Source organism: Hyla sarda, chromosome 7 (assembly GCF_029499605.1).
Source record: "Hyla sarda isolate aHylSar1 chromosome 7, aHylSar1.hap1, whole genome shotgun sequence".
NCBI classification, from domain to species: Eukaryota; Metazoa; Chordata; class Amphibia; order Anura; family Hylidae; genus Hyla; species Hyla sarda.
Genome location: NC_079195.1, coordinates 112,605,044 through 112,632,561, shown reverse-complemented (window position 1 = coordinate 112,632,561; position 27,518 = coordinate 112,605,044). Strand labels below are relative to the sequence as shown.

General features: G+C 41.5%; 1 protein-coding gene across 6 annotated transcripts in view; it reads right to left on the bottom strand.

Moving 5' to 3' along the window:
* The window catches only part of ASCC1 (activating signal cointegrator 1 complex subunit 1), a 329,262-nt gene that overhangs the window by 186,097 nt on the left and 115,647 nt on the right, over positions 1-27,518 (bottom strand). For all 6 annotated transcript variants that reach the window (XM_056530463.1, XM_056530468.1, XM_056530467.1 and 3 more), the window contains exon 8: positions 5,482-5,606. In XM_056530463.1, coding sequence (XP_056386438.1) covers positions 5,482-5,606 — 125 coding nt within the window. The remainder of the gene's footprint in view (positions 1-5,481; positions 5,607-27,518) is intronic.

Sequence of the window (27,518 nt, the reverse complement as noted above, 5' to 3'; positions counted from 1 at the left end):
TTTTTTTGTGGTGAAGGCGCTTTTTCGGATTATAGCATCTTTTTTTATTTTCTTTTTTGCACCTATAGTCGGTCCGTGCCACCAGTAGCAGGCCTGTGCTGTGTGGACGGACCATACCTGTGTGTGCGGCCTGCCCCACCGCTGTCAGTGATTTATCACTGATCAGCGTTTTTTTCTTGGGGTGCTTTTTTTATGGGGGGTGCTTTTTTTTCGGGTTTTAATCATTTTTTTATTTTATTTTTTGGGTTTTTTGTGCCACCAGCCACTGTTCTGGGCTGAGTGACCAGACCCTCCACAGATTTCTGCGCCCCCTGCCGCCACCAAGCGCTAATCAGTGTGCACACCACTGATTAGGTGAACGCTTTTTTTTGGTGCAGGTTTTTTTGCGTTCAAAGTCTTTTTTTCTTTTCTTTTTTAAGTTTATTTTTCTTTTTTTAGTTTAGTTTTATTTTACATTTTAATATTTTTGTTCTTAGGGCGGGTTAGTTAGTCCGGTTAGGTTAAGGCAGGTTGGGGAGGTAGTATCGCACCACATCACACGCAGCACATCCACCAATAAAGTTTTTCCCCCACATATACACTTCACCTCCCCCCCCCCCCATTAGAGTAGGGAAATGACCCGCAGGGCGCTTTCAGCGGAAGAGGCATATGCCATACTTGCCTCTGACTCTGAAAGCGTCACAGAGGACGAGGAAGACCCACCTTCCTTATTTCCTCGTCCTCGTCATCATCTAGTTCTGATGATGAGCCACCTCCTCTGCTCCTGACCCTCTGCCCCATGCTAGTATGAGTCCCCCTGGCGCTCAGACTAGTCAAGCCCCCCAGCCAAGTTCACTGGAGAACTTGTCTGGACTCAGCCAGCGGACCACGAGCCCGTGATTCCTGAGTTTGTTGGCGACTCAGGAATCAAGATTGACATTGTCGGGTTCACTGAAATGGACTATTTCAGTTTTTTTTTTCAATGACGACTTTGTCAATCTGATGGTTGACCAGACGAATCTGTACGCCCAACAGTTCGTCGATGCAAACCCGGGCTCATTTTTAGCTAGACCCAATGAGTGGTAACCAGTCAATGCGTCCGAAACGAGGACCTTTTAGGGCCTCATGCTTCATATGGGTCTAGGTAAAAAGCCTAGTGTCAGGCAATACTGGAGTGGGGACATCTTTTACCAGACCCCGCTCTACAGTATGGCCATGGCACGTCCCCGGTTCGAGGCCATTCGGAAATGTTTGCATTATGCTGATAATGCGGCATGTCCCCCCGAACTGATCCAGCGTATGACCGCCTGTATAAAATCAGGCCGTCATCAATCACTTCGGGGCTAAATTTTGGGAGGCCTATGTCCCGGGGCGGGAGGTCGCTATTGATGAGTCTCTCATCAGCTTTAAGGGGAGACTCAGCTTCCGGCAATACATCCCTACCAAGCGAGCGCGGTATGGCGTGAAGATGTATAAACTTTGCGGGAGTACCTCAGGGTACACTTGCAAGTTTATAGTGTATGAGGGATAGGATTCCCGTATTGAACCCCCAGAATGTCCCCCCACTCGGTGTTAGCGGGAAAATCGTTTGGGGCCTTTTGCACCCATTGCTAGATAAAGGTTACCACCTTTACATGGATAACTTTTATACTAGTATCCCTCTCTTCACATCCCTCGCCGCCAGATCCACGGTCGCTTGTGGAACAGTCCGGAAGAATTAAAGAGGCCTTCCGCCCCATACCCTGCACGCTCCTATCCCCCGGGTGAGTCCCGTGCCTTTTCCCATGAAAGCCTGTTGCTGGTCAGGTATAAGGACAAGAGGGATGTTCTTATGCTCACCACAATTCATGGGAATGGCAGTACCCCTCTCCCTGTGCGAGGTACCGCGGGACCGGTCCTCAAGCCCGATAGTATTCTATCTCCGGTCGGTATATGGGGGGAGTTGATCTTTCTGATCAAGTTCTCAAGCCATATGATGCCATGCGGAAAACATGGACATGGTACAAAAAAGTTGCGGACTACATGGCACAGGTTGCCATGTATAACTCTTTTGTACTGTCCCAGTATGCTAGCAACACAGGGACATTCCTGCAGTTTCAAGAGGTAGTTCTAAAGGACCTCATCTATGGTGGCCGCCAAGGAGAGGGTCAGAGCACCTCTGGAACTGTGGGCCCCCGGATCATCCCCGGCCAACACTTTCCAGGTGAGGTCCCCCACACTGGAAAGAAGGGACGATCCCAGAAAAAATGCAGAGTGTGTCACAGGAGGGGGATTCGGAAGGACACCACCACTCAGTGTGACACTTGCCCCGATCATCCGGGCCTCTGCATTAAAACTGCTTCAGGGAGCATCACACTTCCATGGAGCACTACATTTTTAATCCTTTTCCCTAATTTAAATTCCCCAGAATTAAACTCCAATGTACCAGTCCAGAGTACATTGTCTTCCAAATTTTAAAACCAAAACATCCCCCCCCTAAAAAATCTGCAAACCTTTTTCCCAATACCCCTGATATCTTCCCCCCCCCCCCCCCCCCAACAAAAATGGGTCATGGGACACAGAGTCAACAACATTGGGGATTTGCAGCTGCCTCAAATGCGCAGCGCTCTCTCCCCACCTGGGGCGGGCATAATTTTTACTTTCGGCTATACTCTGGGTCATCTTTCTAGGAATTGGCATATCAGTATTAAAATTGCAATTTTCATCCCCCCCCCCCCCAATAGTACACTTCATCCATTCCTGGAAAATAAATTTAGGGAACACCCGTCTGTTCAAAATCTCCTCTTCACCCCTATACACCTTCCCTAGGGGGTGTACTGTTTGTAATAGGCTCACGTGTAGTCATGTATAAAGTATTACATATGCACAAAACATATAGCATCTAAGGAACCTGATGTATGTAATGGACAATTTTTACATATTTAAAAGGTATATATTTATTACTGGGAGGGCATGTCCACAAAATGAGAACAGGACCAGGTTTAAAACTATGTCAGTGGGTCTAAAAAAAAATAATTGGAAGGAAGCTATCAGCTCTAGATCAATTACGAGCAGCAGACACTGTGGTATAGCTGATGGGCAACAAAGCCAAAGTAAACTTTATTGGGCTAACCATGCTTTCAAAAGTTATAAAAGTATGGTTTTCTTCTGGACACAAGGGTCAAAGAGGCAGTGGCAGGTAGCTTAAGGTCCATGGGCTGTCATGCCTTTTCAATTTCTCTCCTCTTCCTGTCCCTCCTGCCTTTTATCATCAAGTCAGGTCTGCAAATCTCTTGCCTTTACCAGAATACAAATAGTGGCACATACACTGTGTCTGACACTGTTTTCAGATAGGGCTTGACACTGCACTGACTGTAATCCAAGGAGTGACAAAAAGAGTGAAAGCAAGAAACAATGCCTGCCTGTGGCACATCAATGACTCTGCACTGCTTCTCTGAATCCAGAAGAAAAATAAAAAAAGTTTAACTTTTGGAAGCAGGGTCAGCTCTCTGAAATGTATCATTGGGTTTATTGCCTCAACAGCTATACCACAGTATAAATACACAGAAACGTCCTCTCGGACATGTACAGCTATCATATATTAATCTCATATCAATAGTCTCTATGTCCTTCTGGCCTTACTTTGAGTACTAAATACTCTACCTCTATACATTATACAGAAGAAAATGTAGAGCTTACACTTAGATAAGTGAAGACAATACAATTTTATTGAGCATATATTAAAATAACAAAGCTTTTTGCAGACAGGATCCACCAATATAATACAGTTGGAGTGTGCGATTCAGTACTGTAATAATGTCTAGCACTTTATATAGGTAGTATGTTCAAAAAGTTCCCTGACAGGAGCCCTATGCACTGTAACCCAAAAAAATTTAGTTGGTGCTGTGTAAGTATGCCTGGAATGTCAGGGCTCACACATAGCAAGTATCGGTCTATTATAGCACCCTACTACAGTACTACATAGCAATAAAGTACGCATGCATATAAAGTGCCTAGAATTTCTCACCCATATTAACCAAAACCGCTTCACTCTACTACCCCAACAGCTGCTGTTTCGTTGCCTTTTTCAGGGTGCAACACCCTGAGGAAGGCAATGAAACAGCTGAGGTACCAAGGAGAAGCCTAGGGAGAAGAAAGCTACAAAATTCCACAGCCATGCCAATCTCAGGGAAAACCCCATCACGCAGGTAAACTTCACAGCCTGGTGGTAAGCAGAATTCTTGCCAAAAACCTCTACTTCAGTCAGTTAGTCAAATTCAGTCGTTTAAAGTCAGCATATGCTGCTAATAATCTCCAAGCTGCATTCAACAGCTACTACAACTCCCAGCAAGGCACCAGGCTCCCCAGGTTCCACCATGCCCATCCCTCTGAACCAAAGTCTGTATTGTTTAAGATCTGATATCTCCAGCAAAGTAAAGAGACAGTTATCTGTAACCTGGCATTGGTGTATTTATTATCCCGCGCCTGGCCCAGGAGAAGCTGTCGTATGCTCAGACCGCATAGGTTACCTGCCCTGGCATCACGAAGTGATACATCTAACTACCCCGAGTCACGAACAGTATCTATACACCCTGCACCCCAGTCAGTAGCACTAGCAATTTATACTTTCTCATCTATAGGATGAAATGGATCATCATGTATTCACATCAATATAGAATATATCAGCTGTAAATTAATATTGGAGAAATAAATTGCTATTATTAATTTGCATCTGATATATTCTGTATAGAGGTGCATAGATTATAATCCCTTGTATCATACAGGTGACAAAGGGTACATTTCTGAAACGCCTCTAGTCTACAGTAATCTACTTATTTCTGTGTTACATTTTGTATAGCTGAGATAACTACACATAAACCCAGCTACATTCTAGTATTCTCTTAAAGATTCGGGTATGACTAGAAAACTAATGTGAAGGTAGGTGGTGCTCTGACGATATACAGCCGTTGTTTCGCACTCTTACAATGCTTCTTCTGGCCAGAAGAAGCACTGTAAGAGTGCAAAACAACGGCTGCCGTCGCCTTACTGTACCCCCCCCCCTCCATGTGAGTCCCTCCCCGCAACTTGTTTGTTCACATGTGAGTATGTCAATTAAATAAAGAAGAATAAGTAGTTCCAGAGAGTGGTTGACATTATTGTATGCTCCTTGCTTTTTACAAGAGGAACTACACAACAAGATTCAGTGAGGCTTATGCTGTGGCCACTAAAAACATGTATAAAAGTTTTCATACACTGTCAGAATTCAGAACATCTGAACCAGGATAAAAGCCTATTATCTAACACACATCAATTTGTTGTTCTCTTCCTCTGCTATTCTGGCACAGAACATTATTTACACTGTCAAGGAATATCTCTATATTGGACACACTTGTCTTGTACTTCCTGTGCATTACAAATGTGAAAACAGCAAAATATGAAAGTCAGGCATAGAGGAGATGAATCAAATGAACAATATGTACATTCTCATCGTGATATCATGATCAGTAAATCATAAACACTTGCCTAAGGGGTCGCGTCGGAACAGTGTATTCATAACTGTAGCGTGGAGTTTTACTCTGTCCCAGTCTTTTAACATCAGCCCTGAGCCCACAAATTTCTGCATGAGGCGATCCGCTATGAGTTGCAACCTGCAAGAAAGAACGACACATTTTATATACCTTTTGCAACCCACTTACATAACACACAGATAACAGCTGTTCAAAGAAAAGAGCCAACTCGAAGGCAGTGCCGGCCCGAAGTTGCCAGAAAGAGAGAAACCGATCCCTTGTGAGGCAATGCGAATGTGGGCCAGAGCATTCAGAGAACTAGTTTAAGTGCATTAAACATAACTGAGAAGATCGTTTCCAAGCTGGAATATGTTATCTTGAAAATTTTACGCCATGCTTGTTCTTTGCAAAGGCCTAGACAATGACAGCTGCCAAGCAATACACGGATTAACAGAATCCCGATTAGAGACATACAATGTTCTTCTAGTTCAAATTTTTTTCTTTACCATCAATAAAAGGAAGTATAAATAGTGCACAATGAGACCAAGCACACAGCATTTGAACAGTAAAAACGTTTTATATGTTGTACATCTTGGCAAAACATTAACCTTTCTAATATACTTCATAAGAAAATTTTATTTCCTTTTTATAGAAATCATGGTTTTTAAAATTATGGCTTTATCTGAGCTGAAGCACAGGCATGGACAAAGTTCAGAACTGTCCTGTCTGATAGTACTCCTCTGTGCTCTCTCCTGTTTGAGAGCACCCCTCTGTGATCTCTCCTGTCTGACAGCACTCCTCTGTGCTCTCTCCTGACTGAAAGCACTCCTCTGAGCTCTCTGCTATCTGATAGTACTCCTATGTGCTCTCTCCTGTCTGATAGGACTCCTCTGTGCTCTCTTCTGACGGATAGGACTCCTCTGTGCTCTCTCATGTCTGATAATACTTCTCTGTGATCTTTCCTGTCTGATATCACTCCTCTGTGCTCTCTCCTGTCTGATAGCACTCCTCTGTGCTCTCTCCTGTCTGATAATACTCCTCTGTGCAGGGCAGGTTTTAGACAATTTGTGGCCCTGGGCATAATTAAAAATGGGGCCCCAAATTGTATTATATAGTACCATCAATGCTGTCACATTCAGCCAATATAGGCAGGGTGGCATTCCAGGAATGTTGCTGGTGTCATAAACAATCATGTGCACAAACCACAAGGAATATGTAGTTCTGGGTAACGGGCAGGTGCCTTTTTTGGGCTGCAGAATCAGAAAGGCAACCAGTGACAGTTGTCAAACAGATTTACAGCTGCAGCTATCTTTGTGTGCCCCACCACAGAAGACAACTACTACCCTGGAAGGCGGGGAGTGATCAGCAGCAGGTTAGGGTTAATTTGCTGCATGTTCCTGTAACCCCTTAAGGACCGGGCGTTTTTTCGGTTATTGCTCTTTCGTTTTTTCCTCCTTACCTTTAAAAAATCATAACTCTTTAAATTTTGCACCTAAAAATCTGTATTATGGCTTATTTTTGCGCCACCAATTCTACTTTGTAATGATATCAGTCATTTTACCCAAAAATCTACGCCAAAACGGGAAAAAAAATCACTGTGCGACAAAATTTAAAAAATACAGCCATTTTGTGAATTTGGGGGGCTTCAGTTTCTACGTAGTAAATTTTTCGGTAAAAATGACAACTTATCTTTATTCTCTAGGTCCATACGGTTAAAATGATATCCTACTTGTATAGGTTTGATTTTGTATTACTTCAGAAAAAAATCATAATTACATGCAGGAAAATTTATACGTTTAATGTTCAGGGCGCTATGAGGGTTAATTTTTTGCGCCGTGATCTGAAGTTTTTGTCGGTACCATTTTTGCATTGATCTGACTTTTTGATCGCTTTTTATTAATCTTTTCATGATATAAAAAGTGACCAAAAATACGCTATTTTGGAGTTTGGAATTTTTTTGCGCGTACGCCATTGACCGTGCGGTTTAATTAGCAGTATATTTTTTTCATTCGGACATTTCTGCACGCGGCAATACCACATATGTTTATTTTTGTTTTTATTTACAGTTTTTTTTTTTATTATTGGAAATGCCGGGTGATTCAAACTTTTATTAGGGGAAGGAATAATTCAAAGGGTTAATGATTTTTTTAAACTTTTCTTTTGCAATATTATAGCCCCCATAGGGGGCTATAACATTGCATTTACTGATCTTTAACAGTGTTCAATGCATCTCCATAGGGATACAATGATCAGTGTTTTCGGCGATTGATTGCTCAAGCCTGTATCTCAGGCTTGAAGCATTCAATCGGCGATCGGACTGCAGGAAGGAAGGTAAGAGATCATCCTCCAGTAGTAAAGCTGTTCGGGATGCCGCGATTTCACCGCAGCGATCCCGAACAGCTCCCTGAGCTAACCGACACTTTTTACTTTCACTTTTAGCCGCGTGGCTCAGCTTTGAGCGCACGGCTAAAGGGTTAATAGCGCGCAGCACCGCGATCAGTGATATGATGCGGGGTCACCGTGGGAACCCGCGTTATATCACGGGAGCAGGACCAAGGACGTACTCATATGTCCTTGGTCCTTAAGGAGTTAAGAAATGCAGGGGAACAGGTCATGACATCACGTATGTCTAAGGTCTGATCAGTCCTGGCATCCCTGATATAGTAGTGCAGGAAGCATGGGGAGGAGTGCTGAATATGGGCTAGGCCTGGCCAGAGCCACAAAAGCAGGGTTGAGTCCCCTCTAGAGCTTTACATAGTGTTAAGTTGCAGACTCTGCTGCAAGTGGAATTCTAGTTGGAAATTCAGTAGTGTGAACCTAGCCTAACAGTGCAGTCATAGCAACTACACATGCACCATTATTTGCAGGTGCCAGCAGCATTAGGCTTCTTTCACACTACAGTCATGTTCCTGCATTTTGACAGCTGTTTTTCTGCTGAAAGAGGTCATGAAAAAATAGACAAAATAACTGAACTTAACAGATGATAACTGATGATCAATGTCTGTTATTGTAACGGGCATTCTGTCAAAATAATGGACATGTTCCATCTGTTATCACCTGTTATTTCATCCGATATAGTCAGTTATTTTAGGTCAGTTATTTTATTTCCATGTTCTGAGCAAGCGCAGTACAAATAACGGATCATAACGGACGTTAAAACAACGGGCACTAACGGATATCAATTGTGAACATCCGTCACCCATAGACTTCAATTTAAAAATTTTAACGGCCGTTATTCCACCGTTATTTTTGACGGGACAAAAATTAGTGCATGCACCATCTTTTGTGCTGTCAAACAAAACAGCTGTTAGTCATAGCTGGACATAACTGTTGCTGCAGGATGGTCAAAAAATCCCATTGACATGAATGGGATATTTTGACGGCCGTATTAAGGACTTTCAGACGGGAGTTCCTGAGGGAAGATTTTGCAGGGTGACAACGGTTGTTATGTCCTGCGCTACGGCCAGACACGCTGGCCGTGAGCGCTTTCCTATTCTGCCCACCCCAGCCAGCGGTGCCAGGATTCGCATCGTGGGACGCGCCCACATGCGAATCCCAGCCCTTCTCCCACCTCCGCCCTCTGCTGCTCCCTCTCTGCCCTCGCAGCCTCGGCACACAAGCCCCCGCCTCCTAGGGTGTGCGCGTACCAGAGCTCTAAGATTTAAAGGGTCAGTGCGCCCTTAATTATTGTTTGCACTTGTACCTCAGTTATAAGCTCCTGCACCTCCCATCATTTCCTGCCGGATCTTTGTTGCCTTCTGCCTTAGTGAAAGTGTTTTCTGTGTTGCTCTGCAGTGTCCTGACCCTCCATTCCATCTCCTGACCTCTCTCCACTGCCGCCAGCCCTGACCTCCTGCTATCCAGACCATGTCTTGCCTATCTCTCCTGTGCCTTGCATCACCTCAGCTGCCTGTGTGGTCGAGTCGTGCCAGGGGAAGCAAACTGGGTGACATCTTCTGCAGCAAGACCATCCCGCTTTGCGGCTGGCTCTGGTTAAAACCAGTGGCACCTTAGACTCCACTCCCTGGCACGGCCCGATCATCAGCCACACAGGTCCAGCGGATCCACTACCTCCGTGAGTGTCCTGCCAACTGCCATGAGTCCTTACAGTAAGATCCAGCCATTGATCCCGCTGAAGTTCCACTGCCAGAAGTTTCGGATCTTCCCTCCTTTGTGGTTCTACAGTTACAGTAGTTAGCACGTCACGCGAAACAACTGAGTCAATTGTCAGCCATGATGCAACAGCTTCTAACCATGCAGCAACAAGAGCAGCAGCAGCTGCAATCTACTCCTGTCTCTCCACCTGTTCCTGCAGCTCCTTCCGGATCCAAGCTTCGTTTACCCTTACCCACAAAGTATGATGGTGATCCAAAGTTGTGTAGATGCTTCGTGACTCCGTGTTCCATGCATCTGGAGCTCATGGCAGATCAGTCCCCGACAGAACAAGCTAAGGTGGCGTTTGTGGTCAGTTTTTTGTCAGGAAAAGCCCTGGCCTTGGCTACACCTTTCTGGGATCGTATTGATCCAGTTTCCTCTAACTTGCCAGACTTCCTTGCAGAATTCCGCAGTGCATATGAAGAACCCACACAAGCCTACTCTGCCGAGGCGGCTCTTAATCTCTGCACAGGGAATTCCTCCGTTGGCGACTTCGCGGCTTGGAACGATGAGGCCTTGTGTGCTACATTTGAAAAAGGACTGTCCAGTAGAATTAAGGATGCTCTCTCTGCAGGAGATCCTCCGTCTACCCTGTGTGAACTAATCCATTTAGCCACTCGCCTTGATGTGCGTTTTGCCGAGAGGCAGGAGGAACTTCATAAGGAGAGAACCTCCCAGAACACGGCGATTTCCTCGCTTGGCAGCCGTGTTCCAACGTCCACCTCTACAGTCTTCTTTGCCTCTTGACGAAGAGGCTATACAAGTTGATCGTTCTCGCTTAACGCAGCTGGAAAGATCCTGATGACGCAATGAGAATTTGTCATTGTGACATTGTTTCTCATCATCCTGGATTGGCCTCTCCCTTCCGGCCTATGGGCAATTCAACGCTTTTTGGGATTTGTCAATTATCGTCAGTTCATCCCACATTTCTCTTCCTTGGTTGCTGCGATTGTGACCCTCACTAAGAAGAAATCTAACCCCAAAACTAGGCCTTCACTCGCTTAAAAACAGCTTTTGCCTCTACTCCCGTGCTCAAAAGACCTGATCCAGAGAGAACATTTGCCTTGGAGGTAGATGCTTCTTCCGTAGGAGCTGCTGCCGTGCTTACCCAGAAAAACTCCAAGGGCAAGGTTGTAACCTGTGGATTCTTATCAAAAACATTCTCGCCAGCAGAGAGGAACTACTCTATTGGAGATCGAGAACTCCTTGTAATCAAGTTTGCCTTGGAAGAGTGGCGACATTTGTTAGAAGGCTCTTCTCATCCGGTCAGCATCTATTCTGACCATAAGAATCTCCTATATCTCCAGTCTGTTCAGCGATTGAGCCCTTGCCAGGCTAGATGGTCTCTTTTCTTTTCCAGATTTAAATTTCTTCATTCATTTTCGTCCCGCTAACAAAAACGTTGTGCTCTTTCCAGGTCCTCTGATGTTGTAGGATTGGACTCTAGGCCAAGGCATATTATTTCTCCAGAGCGATTGGTCGCAGCAGCTCCTGCCGATTTACAAGTTCCCCATGGGAAATCCTTTGTGCCTGTTAAACTGAGATGTAAAGTCCTGAATTGGAGAAATTCTTCTTTGCTGGCTGGTCACCCTGGAATACGAAAAACCATTCAACTGATCTCCAGGCATTTCTGGTGGCCGCACCTTGAATGCCATGTCACCGATTTTGTCCGTTCCTGTGTCACCTGTGCCCGTGACAAAACTCCTAGACAGAAACCTGCGGGACTCTTAAAGCCTTTACCCATTCCAAAAACTCCCTAGTCTCACATTGCTATGAACTTTATTACCAATCTACCTCCCTCCCGTAATAACAAGGTCATCTGGGTGGTGGTTGATCAATTTTCCAAGATGGCTCACTTCATTCCGCTACCAGGACTTCCATCTGCTCCACAGCTGGCGAAGCACTTTCTTCAACATTTTTCATCTTCATGGCCTTCTAAATCATATTGTCTCGGATCGTGGAGTGCAGTTTGTTTCCAAGTTCTGGTGTGCTATCTATTCCCGTCTTGACAGCAATCTGGACTTTTACTCTGCCTACCACCTTGAATCCAACAAACAGGTGGAGAGGGAAAATCAAATTCTGGCGGCTTATCTTCGTCATTTTGTTTCTGCTCGTAAGGACGATTGGGTCGACCTTCTACCACCTTGGGCAGAATTTTCCTACAATCATAAAGATTCCGAGTCCACAAGGACTTCTCCATTTTTTGTTTATGGTGATCATCTTTTCACTCCTCTTCCTGTTCCAGTTCCCTCCGGTTTGCGAGCTGTTCATGAACTTGTCCGAGACTTCTCTTCCATTTGGCAAGAAAACTAGGCAAACTTTGTCTCAAGCCTCTTCACATATGAAAGCCCAGGCAGATAAGAAAAGAAGACCTCCTCCGTCCTTCTCTCCCGGTGACAAGGTTTGGCTTTCCTCCAAATACATCTGTTTCAAGATTCCCAGATACAAGTTTGGTCCTTGCTACCTGGGTCCTTTCAAGGTGTTGCGAAAAATGTATCCGGTCTCCCACTTTCTTCTACCTTCTTCTTTACATATCCCAAATTTGCTCCATGTATCTCTTCTCAAACCTCCTGTGATCAACCGCTACTCACAAAAGAACACTGCTCCCACGCCCGTCTCTGGATATTTACGAGGTCAAAGAAATTTTAGCCACTAAAACCGTGCAAGGGAGGCTATTCTTTTTTTGGTCGACTGGAAGGGATTTGGTCCAGAGGAAAGATCTCGGGAGCAGGAGGAAAATATCCTGGACCATGATTTACTCCGGAACTTTTTGATTCCAAAAAGAGGGGAAGATCAAAAGGGGGGGGGGGGGGGTCGGGATTTGCTCCCTCTCTGCTTTCGAAGCCCCGACGCATGTGCCCTCGCCTCCTAGGGTGCACGCACGCCGGAGCTCTAAGATTTAAAGGGCCAGTGCGCCCTTAATTATTGCTTGCACCGGTACCTCAGTTATAAGTTCCTGCACCTCCCATCATTCCCTGTTGCCTTGTGCCTTAGTGAAAGTCTTTTCTGTGTTGCTCTGCCATGTCCTGACCCTCAGTGCCATCTCCTGACCTCGGTCCATTGCCGCCAGCCCGGACCTCTTGCTATCCGGACCACATCTTGCCTATCTCTCCCGTGCCTCGCATCACCTCAGCCGCCTGTGTGGTCGAGTCATGCCAGGGGTAGCGACCTGGGTGCCGCCTGCCGAAGCAAGACCATCCGGCTTTGCGGCAGGCACTGGTGAAAACCAGCGGCACCTTAGACTCCGCTCCTCCGCAAGTGTCCTGCCAACTGCCGTGAGTCCTTACAACAGTAGTGTGAAAGGGGCCCAATACAGGTGATTTCCTGCTCAAATGGGGTTGTGTTAATGGAAAAGTCAACATGAATGTCATTTAAATTTGCTGATAATTTTTAGGGCTCACAAAAGATCAGCCATAAATGGTAGTGTTCTTTATAGCTGATCCTTTTCTTAAATTTACATATACACACACGTGTGCATTATAATGATAATGGTCCTTGAAGGAAAACAGTCATCCTGTTCACCCACACTAAACCCAATACACTAGGTTATACTGTGGGTAAACAGTAGTCTGATGAGGGGTCATTGACTAAAATACATACCTTAGGTCCGGGACATGTCCCTCCAAATATCCTCTATCTTCACTGAATTGTGTGCTTGAGGCAATTTGCATATCAGACAATTTGCATATTCATTGTCGCTGGTTACGTGAACCATGTGTACTCACATGACCAGGAACTTGAGGTCACAAGGATGTACAGTCACAATGAATATGCAAATTTAGCTGCCGGGTCCGCCTCCAGTGCACAATTCAGAGAAGATAAAAAGCGGATCTTCGGTGGGACATACCTTAGACCTAAGGTATGTATTTTAGTCAGTGACCCCTCATCAGTCTCCTGTTCACCCACAGTATAACCCAGAATTACAGTTTTCCTTTAAAGAGTTGTGCAGTGCCGCTTTACTGGTTATACACAATACATGGTCACACTACATAGGAATACACTTTTACATTTTCTTTTAGAAAACTAGCTGTGTGCAGTGGGCTAGGAGGCCATATCATTTAGCAGCTGTGGAGGCAGGGCTGTGAGCTTCATGATGCTGTTTACTACCTCCCGTCCTCTTAGTCTTGACTGCTCAGTATTACACCAGCAGCAGCAGGAAGATGAAAGACATCCCGGTGAGGAGAGAGGCCGGGGGAGGGGGAAGGGGAGTGGGGTTCTTAAAGGAGCAGAGGACCGACAGTACACACTGCCCTGTGGAGTGAGCCTCTGCTGTTAGCAATAATTAACTACAGCTAGGTGCACTCAAAAATGCTGCAGGCTGCTGCCGACACTCTCTGGACCCATGGGTATCAGGGAAGCTGCAGGGGGCCCTCTGGAGGATGGGGGCCCTGGGGAATTGCCCTGTTTGCCCCACAATAACGCCGGCTCTGCCTCTGTGCTCTCTCCTGTCGGATAGTACTCCACTGTGCTCTCTCCTGTCTTATCAGACACAGAGGAGTATTAGCCCACCCTCACTTACTGGACTTTGTCAATTCCTGTGCTTTAGCTCGGACAAAGCCATGATTTTATAAGACATGTTTATTATTTAAAGGAAATTAAATGTTCCTATAAAGTATATTAGAAAGGTTAATGTTTTGCCAAGAAGTACAACATATAAGCAACCTTTCTTCCTTATAATATCATAGCATAGCTCTGAAATATGATATAACATTATGATCCAAGTGGTCACCCCAACCTCCAACCACCTACCCACCACTATGAGACACTTACACCCTATCCTGTGGATAGAGTAGAAGTAAGTTGCCCGAAGTACCCATTTAATGTATATGGTAAGCTTACTCCACCCCACCGATGGTGTGGAGAAGTATGAGAAATTTAAGGTGGAAAAGCAATGGTTAACATCATAGTATTTACCTGTTATTTAGAAATTCAAAGAATTCTTGAAGCAAATTCAGTAAGTGTGCTGCACTAATTAGAATTTAAGTAGGACATCATTAACTCTATAGTATGAAAGCACAGTTGATGAGGTCAGGAGGTGGCTGGAAAGCAATCTGTTTGTGTGATTCACACTGCACCACAGTAATTGTGAGATAACTATTTTCAATTACTCAGTAAATAGTATACAGTACCAAAAAAATAAAAAAAAAATAAAAAGAAAGAAAAGCTGTTGATTTCCATATTAGCGTGTTTTAAAATGCCTTAAATATTATACATAGTGCTGCTTACCAAATCTTAAAGTTGACTGTTGCACAAGCTATTACCTTAAAGGAGTACACCTATTAAATCAACAAGTGCCAGAAAGTTAAACAGATTAGTAAATTACTTCTATTCATAAATCTGCCTTATGCTTCAGAGGTTCATTTATTTTTTTATTTTTTTTCTGTCTGACCATAGTGCTCTCTGACACATCTGTCCATGTCAGTCACTGTCAAGAGCAGGAACAAATTCCCATAGCAAACCTATCCTGCTCTGGACAGTTCCTGACATGGACAGAGGTGCCAGCAGAGAGCACTGTGGTCAGACAGAAAAGAAATTCAAAAAGAAAAGAACTTCCTCTGTAGCATAAAGAAGCTGATAAGTACTGGAAGGATTAAGAATTTTAAACAGAAGTAATTTATAGATCTCTTTAACTTGCTGGTACCAGTTGATAAAAAAATAAATAAAAAAAATTCCACCAGAGTACCCCTTTAAGACATAAAAGGTAAAAAATGTATCTAACCGACTTTAAACACAGGATACTTCTGGGTGAGCAAAGTGCTGGCACAAGCATCCGCAAACTGCTGCATTGTGACTTGTTGGAGAGCAGTAGTTAAAGCACAAGAATCTCACAGAGGGGTCCCCTGCAACCCCACTCTTTTTGTTATTGTAAAGGAGCACTATATAAAAAAATTTAAAAAAAGGCTTTCGCACTTGAGGACAAGACACTGTTTAGTTACATAGATTACAAAAAAGTGCATGCTTCCCACATCTTCCCAAGGCAGTTTCAGTTGCTGGATCTGCATTTATCAACTGATCAGCAGGCAGGTCCATTCTAAACAGGGTTATCCAGTTTAGACAAGCTCTTGAAAGTTTTTTTTATTTTTTTTATTATAGAGTTGACTATAAGCCAGAAAAGAGGGCCTAATCTAATGGTTAAAGGGGTACTCCAGAAGAAAAACAATCTTTTTAAATCAACTGGTGCCAGAAAGTTACACTTATTAGTAGATTTCTTACAGTACTTATCAGCTGCTGTATGCTCCAGAGAAAGTTTTGTAGTTCTGTCCAGTCTGACCACAGTGCTCTCTGCTGCAACTTCTACACAACTTCCTCTGCAGCATACAGCAGCTGATAAGTACTGGAAGTATTATGATTTGTAAATAGAAGTAATTTACCTATCTGTATAACTTTCTGGCACGAGCTGATTTGAAGACATTTTTTTCCCCTTTAACGCTTTAAATTTACAGGATAGAAATGCTAGCTCACCAAAAGCAACAATAAAAATATTTACAATATCTACAAATCATCTGCTGGTATGGTCTCCCTGTTTGTAAAATGCCTTACCCTGTGCTGAATAGATGAATGTTCCCAAACTCCTTTATGACATTAGAGTCCATAGTAAATAGTATGAGAATTTCTTGTTACCTCAATCCATACTTGGTGGTAGCTTATCAAAAATGTTATATAGACAGCTGTTGGCTGCCTATGAAACCATTTACCTTGCCAGCAGCACAGTACATATTTAAATCAAATGGCTCAATACTATAAAAGTAAGGCTTGGACGATTACAAAATGACAGTCTTTTCCTTCAGCTGGAAATATCTAACATATTGGTACTTTTATTCCGTACTTAATTTCAATTTTAGATATTTGTAACCAACAAAGTAGCTATGCAAACCATAAGATAACGGTCGGCTGACATTTAAGATGTCATCCAAAAATGTAAATAACAGGCAAAAGATGGTTTGCAATGGCTGCTGACAGACTCACAATGCTTTTGGAAAGTCTACAGACCCTAACATTTTCACATTTTGCTATGTTGCTGCCTTGTGCTACAATTAAAAAAATCTAGTTTTCCTCCATCATTCTGCATTCAATACCCCTTAATGATAACGTAAAAACAGAAAATTTGGCAAATTTATTTAAAGACTAAAACAGTTCTCTAAGGTGTTTTTTAAGAACCAAAACAGATAAAGAAAAGAAGTAGAAAGGTAAAGGTACGGTATCCAGTAAAAATAAATCACATTTATTTATAATTATAAAACAAACAAGGTCTGATCCAGGGCCCGTGTGACAGCCTTGTAATATATTAACAATTATTTTAAAATATAGTTAAAATGAAAGCTTATGACCACCTAAAAAGTCTCTTGTTGGTATAAATTATCAGTCCACATATTAAAATGTCCATGTGACAGCATACACAAAAAGAAGGGTAATGCTTGTTAATTTTGCTTTTCAGAAGTAAACTTTAAAAGCAAAATTAACATATGTAAATAAACAAGATATGACTGTAGCCTTAGCCATAGAGGACTATCATGAGATCATGTCTTCTCTGTCTACTAACCCCCTTTTGCCACAGGCAATTCTGTTAGATCTTCAATATCAGCTGTGAATCAGATGTATTATATTATTGTACAGGAAACCTCTTCAAAAGACCACCTTTTAAGATGACCAACTCCATATTTAGACAAGATTTTCTGTTCACTATTTGGCCAACTTTTTAGAAAAGACAAACCCTACAGAAGGTGCCTTTTCATTGTAATTTTTGGTGATTAGTCAACAAAGTTTAACAGTATGTATGTAGTTCTCAAAATGTAAAATATAACCAAGAAAGACAAGCAGTGAGATCTGTAAATGATCACATTTTAAAGCACCTATCTGGCATGTGGGAAGGGCTTCCATGGTATTAATGCCAGATTAAATGCAAAATGTTTTCAACCATATGAAACCTCAGTAATTGGATCAAGTTCATACAGTATGATTGTGTGATGCCTCCTGTTCATCAACGTGCCAGTTATAACTTATTACTAACAAAGATGGACAGAATCCTTGAACTGAGAGACTTTTGTGTATCACTCCAGTAGATCACTACACACACAGGCCAAGATGTTCAAACTGTTCAGCATTGCTTGTTGCAATGGTTGGGAAACCAAGAAGAATGGCACATAGTGATCCATTGTACTGCAAGTGACAGTGGGTGTCACTTACCAAGCCTAGGGAGCTGAACAATGACTACACAAAACATGAGATGCTTGTACATTAGGCTACAAGTCAGACGACTGATCTACAGATGTCCCTTTGACCTCATGCCACTGCTCTTGAGGGGCTTATCGAAATGCAGAGCAAGACTGCAATTAAGGCTATAATGAAATCCAATCATTTTCCATGGGGAGTTCTTTTTTCCTCTATGCCACAATTATAATCACAGGTTGATCTTGAGACTAGGTGTCAGCGTGACGAGGGAATTTCACACTTGTCCTACTCCTAGGATTATGGTGTGTGGTGGAATAAAGTACGGTAGCAGGACCTCTCTACTCTTCATTCCAGGTACACTAACAGCTCAGCATTACAATAATCTGGTAGTGGAAACAATAGTACAGCCAGGAGCCATTTTTGAACCATGGCCAGCAGCTTCTAGACCAAAAAAGTATAGGTAAAGGTTCAGCTCACCATAAGCAGCATGCAGACCCAGATCACAATGAACTCAGCACACCTTCCAGCGGAAGCCACGGAATGAGCAAGGGCCGTGTTCCCAGGTATAAAGGATGAAGCAAAAATTAGGAAAAATCCGGCTCCCAGGACTGGATAAAAATAATGGCTTTAATGAATCATATTAAAATTCAAAATAGAAAAAAAGAATAGGGTAAAAGCACAAACGAAACGCACCAACACGTTTCGACTTGTTAACAAGTCTTAATCATGGTCAATGCTAAAGACAACAGATATACCTTATATACTATTCCAAATGGTGACGTCACCCTCTAAAGTCAGGTGAACACACGGCAGGAGGGAAAACAAGACATGGATATTACTTCACAGATGGTATAGACTGGAGAATCATTATACACAACAAACGTATACTTAGTAACCTCTAATATATGTAACTCAGGTCGTGTCTGAAATTGAGTCCATACGGGAAGCGAGTATCCAAAACCAAAATCCAGTACGCCTCCCGTCTGAACACGGCCCTACTCCAGTCACCACCCCGTGATGGTGGGCGTACCCTCTCTAAGCCAGTCACAGTGATTTGGGGAATAGTACCTGCATGTTTATCAATGATGTGTTTCGTAAAACCTGACATGGATCTGTTTGTAATCTTGTTACTGTCGGGTATATGGAGATGTTCTTGGATTCTAACCTTAAGTTTCCTGCTCGTGCAGCCCACATATTGTAGATTGCACCGTACGCAGGTAATACTATAAACTACATGATGCGTTTGACAGTTAATAAAACTTTTTATATTATGTGTCTGCCCAGTAGTACATGAATGAAATGTAGTTTGGTTGGCCATATACTGACATATAAAACATCTAGAATGACTGCATTTATAGCTTCCTTTACAAGTCAACCAAGTGTCCTGTTTGGGTGAGGAGCTAAATTCACTAGGGGACAAAATGTTATGAAGTGATCTTGCCCTGCGAGGTATTACTCGGATGCCATCTTGAATAATATTAGACATAGTTTTGTCATAGTGAAGAACTGGTAAATGCTTGTAAATTATTTGCTTAATTTCATGAAATTGTTCAGAAAATGGTGTGGTAAATGTGGGTAAAACCTGTGTATTGGATTTGGATGTGACATTCTGTTTGTCCTGTAAATAATGGTCAGTAGGTTTAGAATTAACTATATTTTCAGCCCTGTTAATAACTTGTGGTTTATAACCTCTGACTCGAAGACGTTTTTTAATGTCAAGACAGGTATGAGTATATGTATGGTGATCTGATGAGGCGCGTCTGGCCCTAACAAATTCTCCTATGGGCAGATTGCGAGTGACATGTTCTGGGTGACAACTGGATGAATGAAGAAGACTATTACCAGCACAGGATTTACGGAACATCTTAGTATGTATACTCTGAGATTCATGATCTCCTGTTAGAGTAATATCCAAAAAATCAATCTGGTCAGGTGAAATATTACAAGTAAAGATAAGGGATAAATCATTATTATTAAGAAAATTAGAAAAATCAACTCCTTGTGACTGTGTACCTCTCCAAATCAGGAGGAGGTCGTCAATGTATCTCCCATACCAACCCACAAGATGGAAGAATGGGTTGGCAGGGGAGAGCAGGACGACCTCCTCCCAATATGCCATATACAAATTGGCTAGGGAGGGGGAAAATTTCGAGCCCATGGGGCAACCAGTTACTTGTAGATAATATATGGAATCAAAACAGAAAAAATTGTGATGTAATAAGAACTGTAGGACATCTAATATATATTGTTGCAATACTATGCTATATGTGCTATATTTCTTAAGATGGTATGAAATAGCTATTATTGCTTTATCATGCGGAATACATGTGTAAAGAGCAGTTATGTCACATGATATCCAACTGTCCCCGTTGTTCCATTTGCGCATCTTCATAGCTTGCAACAGTGTTTTAGTGTCTCTGATGAATCCTACCATGCACTCAACCTTTCCAGCAATGAGGCCCATAGTAGCGGGCATAGACTCATTGCTGGAAAGGTTGAGTGCATGGTTGGATGGCCTCCTGCAACCGCTAGTATCTCGAACTACAGGATTCATCAGAGACACTAAAACACTGTTGCAAGCTATGAAGATGCGCAAATGGAACAACGGGGACAGTTGGATGTCATGTGACATAACTGCTCTTTACACATGTATTCCGCATGATAAAGCAATAATAGCTATTTCATACCATCTTAAGAAATATAGCACATATAGCATAGTATTGCAACAATATATATTAGATGTCCTACAGTTCTTATTACATCACAATTTTTTCTGTTTTGATTCCATATATTATCTACAAGTAACTGGTTGCCCCATGGGCTCGAAATTTTCCCCCTCCCTAGCCAATTTGTATATGGCATATTGGGAGGAGGTCGTCTTGCTCTCCCCTGCCAACCCATTCTTCCATCTTGTGGGTTGGTATGGGAGATACATTGACGACCTGCTCCTGATTTGGAGAGGTACACAGTCACAAGGAGTTGATTTTTCTAATTTTCTTAATAATAATGATTTATCCCTTATCTTTACTTGTAATATTTCACCTGACCAGATTGATTTTTTGGATATTACTCTAACAGGAGATCATGAATCTCAGAGTATACATACTAAGATGTTCCGTAAATCCTGTGCTGGTAATAGTCTTCTTCATTCATCCAGTTGTCACCCAGAACATGTCACTCGCAATCTGCCCATAGGAGAATTTGTTAGGGCCAGACGCGCCTCATCAGATCACCATACATATACTCATACCTGTCTTGACATTAAAAAACGTCTTCGAGTCAGAGGTTATAAACCACAAGTTATTAACAGGGCTGAAAATATAGTTAATTCTAAACCTACTGACCATTATTTACAGGACAAACAGAATGTCACATCCAATACACAGGTTTTACCCACATTTACCACACCATTTTCTGAACAATTTCATGAAATTAAGCAAATAATTTACAAGCATTTACCAGTTCTTCACTATGACAAAACTATGTCTAATATTATTCAAGATGGCATCCGAGTAATACCTCGCAGGGCAAGATCACTTCATAACATTTTGTCCCCTAGTGAATTTAGCTCCTCACCCAAACAGGACACTTGGTTGACTTGTAAAGGAAGCTATAAATGCAGTCATTCTAGATGTTCTATATGTCAGTATATGACCAACCAAACTACATTTCATTCATGTACTACTGGGCAGACACATAATATAAAAAGTTTTATTAACTGTCAAACGCATCATGTAGTTTATAGTATTACCTGCGTACGGTGCAATCTACAATATGTGGGCTGCACGAGCAGGAAACTTAAGGTTAGAATCCAAGAACATCTCCATATACCCGACAGTAACAAGATTACAAACAGATCCATGTCAGGTTTTACGAAACACATCATTGATAAACATGCAGGTACTATTCCCCAAATCACTGTGACTGGCTTAGAGAGGGTACGCCCACCATCACGGGGTGGTGACTGGAGTAGGGCCGTGTTCAGACGGGAGGCGTACTGGATTTTGGTTTTGGATACTCGCTTCCCGTATGGACTCAATTTCAGACACGACCTGAGTTACATATATTAGAGGTTACTAAGTATACGTTTGTTGTGTATAATGATTCTCCAGTCTATACCATCTGTGAAGTAATATCCATGTCTTGTTTTCCCTCCTGCCGTGTGTTCACCTGACTTTAGAGGGTGACGTCACCATTTGGAATAGTATATAAGGTATATCTGTTGTCTTTAGCATTGACCATGATTAAGACTTGTTAACAAGTCGAAACGCGTTGGTGCGTTTCGTTTGTGCTTTTACCCTATTCTTTTTTTCTATTTTGGATTTTAATATGATTCATTAAAGCCATTATTTTTATCCAGTCCTGGGAGCCGGATTTTTCCTCATTTTTGCTTCAACAGCTTCTAGAGACCTGTCTCCCAGCCAGCACATCTGGGACATCATTAGTCAGCAATGGCTAAGGGAGCTACGAGCAGTAGATCTTGATGATTTGCAGGCCCAAGTGCATTCATTGTGGCATTCATCGTGCTAATGTACTGTATCAACATTAAAGGGGTACTCCCGTGGAAAACTTTTTTTTTTAAATCAACTGGTGCCAGAAAGTTAAACAGGTTTGTAGATTACTTCTATAAAAAAATCTTAATCCTTTCAGTACTTATTAGCTGCTGAATACTACAGAGGAAATGGTTTTCTTTTTGGAACACAGAGCTCTCTGCTGACATCATGACTACAGTGCTCTCTGCTGACATCTCTGTCCATTTTAAGTAGTGTCCAGAGTAGGAGAAAATCCCCATAGAAAACATATGCTGCTCTGGACAGTTCCTAAAATGGACAGAGATGTCAGCAGAGAGCACTGTGGTCATTATGTCAGCAGAGAGCTCTGTGTTCCAAAAAGAAAACCATTTCCTCTGTAGTTTACAGACCCTAAAAAGTACTGGAAAGATTAAACATTTTTAATGGAAGTAATTTACAAATCTGTTTGACTTTCTGGCACCAGTTGATATTTAAAAAAAAAAAAAAGTTTTCCACGGTAGTACCCCTTTAACTAATACATGATTGTAATTTATGTGATTTTAAATTACAGATATGAGATCTCGCAGGATCAATTGTATATGTAACATGGTGGTGGGTGCACTGACGTCAGGTTTGAGAAAGGGAGATAACTCTCCTGAAACGTCACCGGACTACTAGAGCTCACAGACGTGTGAGCGTTCCATCTTTACCCAGAGGAAAACGCTGAGCAGCAGAGTATCCCTTTAAGTATTTCCAAAGACTTTTGCATCGGGTGAATATATGTTTGTATCCTGTCTGAAAACTTTGTATGAAGTGCAGAAATGATTGGATAAAAGACAAACATATAAAGCAATCTCAGTGTCTTCTTTATTGTGTGAATTGGGACATATGTTTGGAGAGAGGGAGTAAACACATGAAGGCCGCCCAAGGTGCTAATTAAAGAGGTACTCTGGTGAAACATTTCTTTTAAATCAACTGGTCCCAGAACATTAAACAGATTTGTACATTACTTCTATTTAAAAATCTTAATCCTTCCAGTACTTATCAGCTGCTGTATGCTCCAGAGGAAGCTTTTCTCATTTTCTTTTCTGTCTGACCACAGTGCTCTCTGCTGACACCTGTCTGTCTGTCTCAGTAACTGTCAAGAGCAGGATAGGTTTGCTATGGGGATTTGCTCCAACTCTGGATAGTTCCCGAGACAGACAGAAGTGTCAGCAGAGAGCACTGTGGTCAGATAGAATAGAAATGTAAAAAGAAAAGTACTTCCTGTGGAGCATCCAGCAGTACTGGAAGGATAAAGATTTTTAAATAGAAGTAATTTACAAATCTGTTAAATATTCTGGCACCAGTTGACTTAAAAAAAAAAAAAAAAAAATAAATAAAAAATTTCACAGGAGTACCCCTTTAACCAGCCATCTGACCACTGTTGCGTATTTAAGACATTCATTGTGGAAGAACATTCCTCAGTCCACCATGAATAACCTAATTGACGGCATGTGTAGGCCAGTAAGTGTATTTATGCACATGAGCTCATATTCTATACAGAATTTTTTATTCAACATCATTAGCGTCGATAGATTCTGTGATTTTCATAATTCAACAACTTTTTTCTTCTTGGTGTTGGAATTTCAGTGTTGAGGAGTATAGTTTGACCTCTTATTTTCTGTATATCACCTATGTATTTTAGGAGCTATATGAAGTGAAACATCCGTACTTACACACATATCGACCTACACCGACTAAAATTTCCCATCATTCCTAAAAGCTAAATTTTTATAAGGACTACTGTATATGACATTAGACTACTAAACATTCTCTTTTATTTCAGCCCTTTAGAACCCCTAGAACAGTTATCGCTATCTATAATGAATTGCATTGGTTGGGGACTGAGGTATTGCTTGAAAATTTCAGGCAGACTTCCATAATGATGTGCTTTATTATTTCCCCAGCACAAGTATAGGAAATAGCAAGGAGCTTGCTCAACACATGCACTGTTTCCTAACAGGCCTATTTGCAGCAACATTGTCGTATGTTCTCAATAATCCTTCTGGATTTACATCAGTGGTTTTTTAAATTACCAAATCATGAAAGGGGGGAGGGGGGAAGACAGATAAAAGAAATGTAATTACATTATTGCCATATCACATTAGGACTAATGCATTAAGATGGCACTTTATTAACTTATAAACTTTAATTGAAGACAATAAGATATACTATCTGCAATATATAGATGTTTTGTTTGACTATCCTGCGGAATCAGAAAATATGATTCAAGAAGGCCTTAAGCAAGATGTCTGGTAATTGGGAGTCACATATATTTATTGTCCTGGATTGTGAATGCTAATTATTGCATCTATACCAATTTATTAAAAAGGAGCTGTAATTAAAACCTGAACTGTAAAAAAAAACAAAACATTTCTCATCATCCTATGGGAATTGTATTGTCCTCACTGAAACTAATGGATCAACATGTTTGCTGTTTGGATGCTTCTTAAATATATTTTTGCTGAATTAAAGGGGTATTCCTGAGAAATAAAAATGATGCCTCATATGGTAGCTTCCCATAAGTTATATAAGTGTGTGATATAAAGGGTAATTAAAAAAGGATGCTGTAAAAGTATTGCCTCGGTCTTCATAACCGAGAGAACTTAAAGGGGTATTCCAGGAAAAAAAAATTTTTATATATCAACTGGCTCCAGAAAGTTAAACAGATTTGTAAATTTCTTCTATGAAACAACCTTAATCCTTTCAGTACTTATGAGCTGCTGAAGTTGAGTTGTTCTTTTCTGTCTAAGTGCTCTCTGATGACACGTGTCTCTGAACCGCCCAGTTTAGATGTAAATCCCCAAAACAAACCTCTTTTACTCTGTGCAGTTCCCGAGAAAAGCAGAGATGTCAGCAGAGAGCACTGTTGCCAGACAGAAAACAACAACTCAACTTCAGCAGCTGATAATTATTGAAAGGACTAAGATTTTTTGATAGAAGTAATTAGAGATGAGCGAATTTACAGTAAATTCGATTTGTCACAAACTTCTCGGCTCGGCAGTTGATGGCTTATCCTGCATAAATGAGTTAAGCTTTCAGGTGCTCCTGTGGGCTGGAAAAGGTGGATACAGTCCTAGGAGACTCTTTCCTGTAAATTCGCTCATCTCTAGAAGTAATTAACAAATCTGTTTAACTTTCTGGAGCGAGTTGATATAAAAAAAAAGTTTTTTTTCCTGGAATACCCCTTTAACACAAAATTATTAATATGAAAATACACTAAGTTTTATCTATACACTTTATCTGTTGTGTCCAGACATGTGCCAACATATCCTCATAAATGGACTCAACTGTTTCAGTGATGCATTGTCTCAGGTCACTCAGATCCTGTGACTGGAGTGCAGATACACTAAGTTCTTGATGATGTAGCTCCACAGATAGAGGTGGCAGTGTGTTAGATCTAGCAATCATGGAGGCTAGGGCAACAATGGTGAATCCAACATGGGTGATCCAATGTTCTGCTAGAGTTTAATTCAGGTATCGAAGAACAACCAAATAAAAAGGGGAGGTCCACCATCCTGCTGATAGAGAAAGATCTGCCAAACATAGTCTATCTGAGGCATAAATCATTACTACAGTGACCAGTGACAGTATAAACACTACTTGACAAAAAATAAGGAACAGTAGAATTTATGGTTGCTCATAGCACAGAACATATTAAAGGGGTATTCCAGGATTTAAAGCTAGTGTAGTTCATAATAGTGTCTGTACCATTCTCTGCTGGTTGGTCTCACAATCTTATGTGATCTTTGCTCTGGATGTTCATTTTTAACAGCATATATGAAATGACTCCTGTCTCAGGTTTTCCCAGGATGCAGTGCGGCCGAGACACTACCTCACTAGTCAGGTGATGACAGGGAGCCTGTTTTACTTGAATCTGTGAAGCGACCACAGGGGATTGGCAACAGCTGGAGGCACCCTGGTTAAAAAGAACAGGTCTTTTGTATTGAATTGAGCTCAGTTGTGGTTCACTGGGTGGGGTGGCTAATGTGTGGGAGGGAGAAAAGTGGAATGATAAGATTTGCAGTAAATAAGAAAACTCCAACAGGAGTCCTATAGTCCCCTATGGGGGCTATAACATTGCAAAAAAAAAAAATAGTTAATAAATGTGATTTAACCCCTTCCCAAATAAAAGTTTGAATCACCCCCTTTTCCCATTAAAAAAAATGTAAATAAAAATATGTTGTATCGCCGCGTGCGTAAATGTCCAAACTATGAAAATATAATATTATTTAACCGCACAGTTAATGACGTACTTGTAAAAAAATTCCAAAGTCCAAAATAGCGTATTTTTGGTCACTTTGTATAGCCTAAAATATAAAAGTCGATCAAAAAGTCCCATTCAAAAGAAAATGGTACCGATAAAAACTTCAGATCATGGCACAAAAAACTGAGCCCTCATATATCCCCGTATACAGAATAATAAAAAAGTTATAGGGGTCAGAAGATGACAACTTTACACATACTAATTTTGGGGCATGTAGTTATTTTTTTTTAAGTAGTAAAATAAAATAAAACTTATATAAATTAGGTATCCTTATAACCGTATGGATCTACAGAATAAAGATGTGGTGTCATTTTTACCGAAAAGTGTACTGCATAGAATCTGAAGCCCCCAAAAATTACAAAATTGCATTTTTTTTTTCAATTTTGCCCCACAAATATTTTTTTTCTGGTTTTGCCGTAAATTTTGCAGAGAAATGATTGATGTCATTATAAATTACAATTGGTGGCACAAAAAATAAGCCCTCATATGGGTCTGTAGGTGCAAAATTGAAAGTGTTATGATTTTTAGAAGGTGATGAAGGAAAAACTGAAATGCAAAAACTGAAATACCCTGCGTCCTTAATGGGTTAATGTATCTAGAAATTTCTGTGTCCGCTTTCGTTCTTATACTGCACAGATGTTGTGACATTCTGCACCTGAATTCTTGGGTAGTTTTACCAACATAAACTTTGGGACAATTGCAGCAAGCTATTATATATATATATACATATACACACATACATTGTTCTTGGTAGTACAATTTATAACATTTCTAATTTTGTATGTTCTTGAATCCACTGGGTCACTGAATCTTTTAAATATGGGGTAAGTAGGGAAAGAAGCTGCAGTGGCCACATAGATAGGATCCCACCACTTTATCCTGTAACCACGTAGTTGTTCCAGGAGCCTT